This window comes from Phoxinus phoxinus (assembly GCF_949152265.1).
Source record: "Phoxinus phoxinus genome assembly, chromosome: 5".
Taxonomy (NCBI): domain Eukaryota; kingdom Metazoa; phylum Chordata; class Actinopteri; order Cypriniformes; family Leuciscidae; genus Phoxinus; species Phoxinus phoxinus.
Window position 1 is genome coordinate 4708191 of NC_136880.1, and position 9411 is coordinate 4717601.

A 9411-nucleotide genomic window follows, 5' to 3' on the forward strand; every position below is an offset into this window, starting at 1 on the left:
CTTTCATACCAAAAAATACAACTCAAAAGTATGATTGTTGGTCCATGAATTGCAAAATGGAGCCTCCAGGTCACAACTTAAGCAAGCAGGTTTACTGCTTTTTTTCTTTGCATGATTGTGTCTATGGGGTGCAATATAACGTCTTTGTCTTTTTTTTTAAAGCCTTATTTTTCATAAATTTCACCTTTATTGTAAGACGCTTTCTCCTCTGTCATTTGAACGACCGGTTGACTTCCTGATTCTATGAAACCACTCCCTCAGAAACAGGCATGGGCTCAGATTGGTTAGTTGGGCCGGTGTGTTGTGATTGGCTAAACTGCGTAGTGCACGTTGTCTGGAAACTTCACGCCCATCACCTTTACGGCGAAAGTCGCATGTGCTCCGGTCAAATGTAAATAATGGTGTCAATACTGCCGTCAGTTTGAGCCAGAGTCAGACCCAGAAAGCGGCAATGAAGAGAGTCAAGCAGAACCTAAGTGGCTATAACGCCAGCGCTGGCATTTGTTTACGTCCTTGATAAAACTAAAACATTACGTCTGAAATTATACATGCAAACATTTAAAATTATTAAGTCTTACTTACAGGTTGTGGCCCAACAACGGCTGCCTCTGCGTTTAAAGTTGGAACTGCTTCATGTTTTAGTAACAGTTTCTTGTTTAATCCAGCATTGAATTCGTGGAGATTCTGGAAGCTGTCTTCCGTAAAATGCGCAGCACAGAGAGCTAAATTACCATTGTAATTTTCAGGAACATAATCAAACATAAATTTTAGCCATTGTTGACGAACTACAGCATCCGTAGGAAGCCCGAACACAGAAGACATGACAGCTGGGTGAAAATAACACACTTTAGACGGCATGGCTACAGCTCTCCACTATAACTCTTCCTCTTCGACAAAGCCGCAGAAATATGGCCATGCCCCTTTTTTTTGCATATTCTGGAGAGAGGGTTGATGTAAATGTATGGGTTAGTTACGTATAAAACCCGGGAAGTATCTCGTTGTAGTCCCATTCGAGTCGTTTTTGTAGGCATTAAACTTCCTGATTTTTAAAAGACGATATCTCTGCTTACGTTGAACTTTCAGCGCAGCAACTTTGCAGATACTGTTGTTGTGATACGTAATAAGTGATGATGTAATACGCTGTGTTCATGCACCAACAGCAACATTACACACTATTTAAAATGAAAAAAGTGAAATCGCAATCAACCACCTCTTTAATGAAATGCAAAAACAAAAAAAGACATGGTGAACAACACAGTGCAACAATTCATCAGTGAACTTAATGAAAACAAGTAAATTCTGTTCATTGTCAACATCACTGGCAACATAAGGGCTACAAATAGAGTGCCAAATTCAACGGGGTTGGAACAGCATGAGGGATTGTAATTACTGAAAGAGTTTTCATTTTTGGGTTAACTAACCTTTCCAAGTTTTTTTTGCCTTCACTTAACTTACTGAAAATCCAAACTGCAAGATACAATGAAAGTGGATTTTGCAACAAATTGTACAATTCAACCCCCAAAACATGAGTCAGGAACTGTATTGAAATTATTTAACTGCTGACTCTATTTATTTATCTGTGTGTGAACTTAAAACATAATGCTGAGATGGAGGCCTGTCCATACCTTATTTTATGCCAAAACCATGGGTATTGCCCAATGCAAAGTCCATGTTTTCCTGAAAGTCTCTATAGGTGGTGTGCAGTGGTAACTTTAAACAATTGATGCAGGTGTTTGCAATGGGTAGTTTAGAGATCATTTCTGCATCATGCTCTTGGTGAAGAAATTCAATTGAAGGTTGTGGAGAGAAGCCAATTGGTGGAACAGTACTGGCTCCAGTGGCAAAGGCAAGAATTGTTTCCAGCTTCTGTTTTCCTTCTTGATCTTAGAGAAAAAGCAACACATCAGAAATCAGATTTTTTAAAAACTGCATGCATCACTAATCTTAACTGATATAAAAGTGACAAGATACAGTGCATTATCAATTTCGAATGAGAAGACATTTCAGTTTAGTTTATACAACTGCTTAAAACATTTACCTTCTGCATCTGCAAGGTAGTCTCTCCAGAAAGGAACAACAACTTCTTCAGTACGTCTTCTATTGCTGCCAACTGGAGATAGGCGAATGGTAAAGAGGCTATCAACCAGATCAGCTGTGAGGGTTGTAGGAGACCAGCATAGAAGGGGGCGAAAACTCTCCGGGTGAGCTTGTATTTTGTCCAGCACACCAAGTGTTCTCAGTCCATCACGAAATCTTGGTAAAAAATCAGTTAAAGTTGACAGTTTTGTTTTCATTGGTGACTTAAATTGACAAAAAACAAATATATATACATATACACACACAACTATAAATATATTAAAGGGGTCATATGATGCGATTTCTTGTTTTCCTTTTTCTTTAGTGTGTTATGAAACTGTTTGTGCATCAGTGTTGGTCAAGTTACTTAAAAAAAGTAATTAGTTATAGTTACTAGTTACTTCTCACAAAAAGTAACTCAGTTAGTAACTGAGTTATATCATTACAAAAGTAACTAATTACCAGGCAAAGTAACTATTGAAAAAAAACTTAAAAAAAGAAAGAAAAATTTAAAAATGTGAAATATCTTGGATACCCAATATTAAATATGTTAAATGAATGAAATGGACACTAGAACAAATTATTATTATAAAACATTGATGGTTTAGAACTTTTAATATGTATTGCACAGACCACAACTGGCCAACAAATCCAAAAATAAATTACCGGTATGCTTAAGAAATGTACCAAAAATAAGTAATAAAAAATATACATACACATACACTCTTTGTAGTGCAAATTAAAATTTTAAAACTTACAACTGGTAGACATTCTAGCCTACTTGAAGTATTTTCTTCCTCACAAATGTAAACACTTTAACTAAAAGTGTTCTCAATATAATATTGAACAATGTACCAACATAAATAATAATAATAAAATCTAATATTTTTGGGGTTTATTTGTATAACCTACAAAGAACGTCATCATCAGAGGTTATTTAAGCCAAATTCTTGTCGTGTTTGCCGCACGTGTTCACAACCGGTCAAACAAAGATGTTTTCTTTGAACGTTCCCTGCAGGTTATTTTGGAGTTTTATTTTATAACCATGTAAACTAATTAAAACGTTGCAGATGATAAACTATATTATGCTCGGACATAAGCCTACTCGGTATCTCTCGCGAACTGTCGAGCGCGCTCTCGGATGAACACACTCTCCGGTCTCTCTCGCGAACTGTCCAGCGCGCTCTCGGACGGACACACTCGGTCTCTCTCGCGAACTGTCGAGCGCGCTCTCGGACGGATCACACTCGGTCTCTCTCGCGCGCTGACGACGTTAGCTTCGCTTTTGTCCAGTCCGGCGCCTCGAAACACACACACACACACCAGAGAAAAGAGTTTGCAGTTCCTATGGCGGAGAAAAGAGCCCGATCGGATGAAAACCGCTTCAGTGAACTCAATTATAGTAACGGCACATTTTATTGTCAGTAACGGTAACTGCGTTATTACGGAGGAAACAGTAATTAGTTAGATTACTCGTTACTGAAAAAAATAACGCCGTTAGTAACGCCGTTTATTTATAACGCCGTTATTCCCATCACTGTTGTGCATGTATAAGATCTTGCGAAACCCAAACTACTTTTTTTGGCCTTCCAAAAAGGGACATAATTAAGCTTTATTTACAACACTGTTCCAGAACAGTAAAACCAAAATATTCGACTGTGTGCTGTGCATTTTTCGGAGGACTGTTTCCAGAACCTCCGAGAAAACAAGGCCGGCTGTGCACAAAAGCTGATTCTAAAAAGTGGGGCAATTCCATCTTTGCAAGTACATTCTGGCGCTTCTCACAGACAGAGCCCGCACAAATGTTTTCATATTTTAAGAATTTGCTACTGACTATTCAAACACGAGTTTTGAGCAGTGGAGAGTAGCGCTTGTTTGTAGTTTCTACGATCCACAAATGCAGACATGGTTTTATGTTTATATAGAGTTCTTCTGCCCCCGTAGCACAGCGGGACGCGTAAAAACACAGTACAAGTCATTATAATCAGTAATTATGTCCCCAATGAAATAAAACCTTACTAATCTGATACGTTCTGGTTCAGTCCCACTGGCAAAGTTGATCGATCAGCTTGGTCATTGCATTTTCCGGTTCAGATTCAGGGTTGAATTGATAAGGTAGTACTGACATTATCACCTGTCATTATTGCTTTGGAAGTTGATGTTTCAAATATGGTAATGGTCGAAACATTTTCATCACACGCTTAAGGTATTTTGCCCAATCACAATGCACTGGATCGCTGGCCAATCAGAGCACACCATGCTTTTCAGAACAATGAGCTTTGTAAAAATCGACGTATTTCAGAAAGGCAGGGCATAGATCAACAATAATGCACAGTATGTGTAATTACTTTTTTCTTTTCTTTTTTACCTAAAACCCCATAAATATTGCATCAACCCAAATACACAAAATAATGTTCTTTTTAGAACCGTCATTTGACCCCTTTAATTACAACTCAAGGAATTTAAAGCCTATTAAACTATGCATAGTACGCATGTCAAATTCATAATTTCCAGTCACACCCAAGTACACTTTGCTAATTCGTGTGGAGGGTAGGCATAGTCTAGCACACTAAACACTAACATAAATCACAGGTGTGATTGGCAAAGGACAAAAAAGCAGGAAAATATACGCCGCACCTACCACACACACACACACACACACACACACATAATTTATGTACATTTAATGAAATACAGTGCAAAATGTGTTCTGTGCAAATGTGGTTTGATTTGTAAACATTAGTTAATGTATTAGGCTAACTAACATGAACCATGAGCAATACATTTGTTACTGTATTTATTAATCTTTGTTAAACTTAATAAAAATACAGCTGCTTATTTGTTACTTCGCAGTGCTAGGATAATTAATGTTAACAAATACAACTTTGGATTTCAATAAGGCTACTAGTAAAGAGTGAAATTAACATTAACAAAGATTAATAAATGCTGTATAAGTGCAGTTTTTGAATAGTTAATGTTAACTAATGTAGTTAACTAGAGTTTAAAAAATTGAACTTTATTGTAAAGTGTTACCAATTTGTTATACACTGATTCAGATGTCTTGTGAGTTCAGTGTAGGACAGATTAGTTGTTTTAACCATTCATTAAAGTGAATCGGTTCAAAGGAGTCATTAGTTCGCGAATCGGGCGTGTAGCGGACGTGTAAACGTTGTGTGATTATCCCGGCAGTTAGGACATCCCACAAGAGTTTTGTCACAGAAAACTTCATCACTGAATAGGTTTTGTTTGTTTATTTAAAGTGTGGTTTATGTCAGCTGAATGTGCGGAACGATAGATACGACAATGTTATTTTAGTACAATTCACATCACCCAGCGGTAATTCAGGAAAAAAAAAAAATATTCGAATGCTTCACGTGAAACTTCGGTCTTCCGACCTATTACCATCGTGTCAATTCTCAATTGATTTTGATTAATATGCGCGAGGGAGGGAGAGCAAGACAGTTTGAAGACAGTGAGAGTGCGCGCGCGACCAGCTCTCTCTCTCTCTCTCTTTCTCTGCAACATGAGCCTGTCTCAAGTGCAGCAGTCAGTCATCTACATCACCGATCAAATAAAGCTTTGGCGGGATAAAAATTTGCTTTGGCGGCTGCCAATTTTATTAGATTTTTCTCATTGAAATAGCAATGATGGTAAGAACCAAATATTCTAGAATGCTTTATTTGCATGATTTACGAGAGCATTTTCAGGTCGGAAAAAACGGATTTCCAGATTTATCCGGAAGAATCACACCCCTGATAAATGGTCCACAGAAAACCCTGAACACAGTCTGCATGGATTTCAGCTCCTTGTTGGAAAAGCGAAAAAACTGAGGATACCTCTCAAAAGGACCACGCACTCTGTGTATCACTTGGAACATCAGGATGTCATCTACAAGCTGATTCTTGTCTTCCAACCTTCGCAGTGGCCTCAGGCAGCCAGTAGTGGCCAAATACTCCTCAAGTGGCTCAGTTGATGATAGCAGCTCTTCAAATGATTTACTCTCATCGATCTACCAGTAGATGTAATAAACAAAAGTTTAAAGTGCCGTAATTAAATGTCTAGTGTAGAAACAGACACAAACCACAACATTTTGTAAAACTGAGAAAAGAAATTACCTTTTTAATTTTCTCGTGCAGGTCACTATCTGCAATATCTTCCAAAACTGGCTTAACCAATTCGGGGCCATCAACAAGGGAAGAGAAGAGGGTTGGGGACAGAAAGCCTGCAGGAGGACCGCCGTGTACAAGGCTAACTGCTATGGCCCTACCTGCAATGAAGTACCTGTCCTCTCTCATGGCTAGAGAAAATGAAAATATTATGTATATGTTACAGTGCATGCATACAAAGACTTGACATATACCGGTACCTGTGATTTTTTATGTAATTAATAATCAATGCTGTGAGATTACAATCAATGCATACCAGTGCTGTCAAAGGCCAAGTTCATTTTATCTTCTTCTCCCTCAAACATTGGAGATAGTAGCAAAGCCTCCATTAGAAGTCTTAGAAATTCTCTTCTTGGTCCACCTAAGTCCACAGCCTCCTCAGCTACACCCATATCATCAGAAAACCTGACAGAAATCGTGTGACATGGATCGTATGTCCCTCGTTTAAAACCTCTAATAGCTCCATCCAGGACTGTGGATCGATTAATGTTAAACTTGCATATCTTCTGATGGTTTATTTTTGTTGCAAGATCTTGCAAAATATCTTTCGCTGGCACTGGACATCCTGTGATCTTTCTAAAACAAACAAGATAAATGCTTTTAATGAGAGTGGTATGCGTTGTGTTCAAGATCATTGACAATTTTGAACAATCTACAAAACATCTGTTGACTTTAAGGGGCAATAAACACATCATATGCAGGTAAAGCACCCCTTCACTACACTACAGACCTGTAAACCAATTAAAATAAGAAAACTATAAAAACCTAAATAAAAGGAAAATCACTTATAACAACAAAACAGCATATTTGCTATTGGCTACCATAAAACATTTGAATTTGAACTAACCTTTCACTCTGTAGGCTTGCGAGTATGGCCTGATTCAATTCCTCATCATCAGAAGACACGTCAGACAGTGCAGACATTACTGTAAGATAGTTATCATAGTTCCCTGATTGATGGTGTGTTGAGGTAGAGGGTAAAGCGGAACTGCTGCCTTGGATAGGTGAGAAATGTTGGCCAGTAAGATCCACAAGTGGTGGATTAACTGAAACACCTCCTCTAAATGATGAGGTAGAAGGCTGAATGGTGGTGGAAGGGTAGAGTGAGCACACTGGCAGCTGGCTAGACAAACTGCTTGCCGAATTGCTGCTGTGGTTTGGGGAGATACTTCTAGGATTGGTGAAGGCAGGAGTTTGAGAGAATAATGCTCCAGACCCAAGTGACGAAGCAAAAGATTGAACTTCAGGGGTACAGTTTGGTGGGGAGCCAGAGGAGGCAGCCATGAGACTGGTGAAACTGTCTGAGTGTCTATTTTGTGTCAAAGATGAGGAGCGCAGCTGCCTTGCTGAACCACTGTTTTCCTCACAGTTGCTGTCTTCACTGCTAAAGCCTGTAATATCATCCTTGGAAATACATAAAAAACATTTACAGATATAAAAATGTTCAACAGTAAACTGAACAGTCCCTGGAACCACTAGGATCTCTGCTTATATTTCTAACAATTATTTTTTCTGTCCCCTTCTATTTTAAGTACTCAGTTAGTTAAATTTCCTTTATTTTGAAGCATGTATACTAACGCTGCACTAGTTTATATGAACAAAACCAAATACATAGTTCTTTAAAAGCAGAAATATTATCTCAGAGATGACTGAAAACATTTAATCTGCTCCAATTAAGGGTTATTAGGGCCCTAGCCCTGAAAGTACGAAGGCCCTATTGTTTTTCTAAGGATTATTATTTCAGTGTTTTTGGTGCCCTTAATGTGCTCAAAAACTCTTGAAAGTTTAAAAGCCAGGCCAAAGCTGGTACACAGGCGTGGCAGACTACGGCGCCCCCTATAACGGGATCTGAAATCTTTGACACATACAAGAACGTATTTGTATATATTAAACAAAGATAAACAATAGATTAACAAAATATAAACTATTAAACAAAGATACACATTATATAGGCCTACAGAGTGCTTTAATTTCAAGAAGGTCTACTGTTCAGGTATGGTCTAAAAAGAAATCTAATAAAGTAATCAAATGTAAAATAACACTGCATAGTTTATCATAGATAGATTAATGTTTATTAAAGTTATTCATTCAAGAGCTGTGAGTGATTTTCTCTTTGCCTTTGGTTGTTTGATTCACAGTAATATCGTCAGCATATTAGACTGCTTCCCCTTTAAAGCCGAGTGCTGATCTAATACTGATGCTGCACCATATTTTCTCCCAAAAATTTCCATAACGTCCATTTAAGACATAAACGGTGTTTAAGTGAATCTCCAAGCCGGTCATTTTGACATATTTTTTGTGTACATATGATTTAGACGCACACATGAAACCCAAATTTGCTAATCGCTTGTCTCGTCTATTTCGGAGCGCGCGCCGCCTTGTGAACAGCCTCTCTTGCGCAGATTTGTGTGCTTTTAATAATAGCTCTTTTTATAAACGCATCCCGCAATTTAGCAACAGTATACTGCATTTTACAACAATCACCGATCGTGCTGATTCTGTCGTTAAGTTTGAGTTTTAGGGATTAAAGACAGCGCACTGAAGGGAAGGATGTTGCGCTGGACAGAATGTGACTATAGTTTTTAATGGTTTTACCTCAATATATTATTTTTATAATCTTTGGAAGCCGAAATATAAAATAAAATCAGACTAATATCACAGATCTAAACTGTAACCACACATTTGAATGTTTAGTTCTATCCTCCGTCGTCACTCATTCCAGTGCCCATTTAATACTGTGTTTCGGTACCCATCCCTATTTCGCACTATGCATTACATTAGCTACGCCCAACAAGAAGTTGGCTATTTAGGTTTGTTTGGAAAACGCATGCTCTGGAATTCAATATACTTCTAGAGAATTTATCCGATCGCCACTAAACTTGGTCAACATGAAGTCAAGACATTGAGGATGCTGAATTGAAGAAGGCTTTTTGATATCTCGCATGGTTTGGCTATGGCGTTTAAACAAATTCATGGCAAGAAACAGGATTACATTATAATACATTAACTGACTTTGATGAAACTTCAGCTGTATGTTCATTGTAGGAGGCTGATCGCATGGATGTAACTATTGTGAGTCAAAGTTATAGCGCCACCAACTAACAGTTGCTGCAGTAAATGTGGCGTATTCAGAAGACTTTGATATAGTTCTTTTACATTTACCGGGTTT

General features: G+C 38.1%; 1 protein-coding gene across 1 annotated transcript; it reads right to left on the reverse strand.

Moving 5' to 3' along the window:
• Positions 1 to 1626: 1626 nt before the first annotated feature.
• On the reverse strand, positions 1627 to 7149 carry LOC306998336 (G2/M phase-specific E3 ubiquitin-protein ligase-like; the record flags this gene model as incomplete). The annotated part of the gene is made up of 6 exons (XM_079612301.1): positions 7090 to 7149; positions 6499 to 6818; positions 6192 to 6373; positions 5827 to 6085; positions 2039 to 2152; positions 1627 to 1883 (listed from the first exon to the last, which is right to left on the reverse strand). Exons 2-6 carry the CDS (start codon positions 6632 to 6634, stop codon positions 1627 to 1629), a joined length of 948 nt encoding a protein of 315 aa, XP_079468427.1. The 5' UTR covers positions 6635 to 6818; positions 7090 to 7149.
• Between the last annotated feature and the right edge of the window lie 2262 nt (positions 7150 to 9411).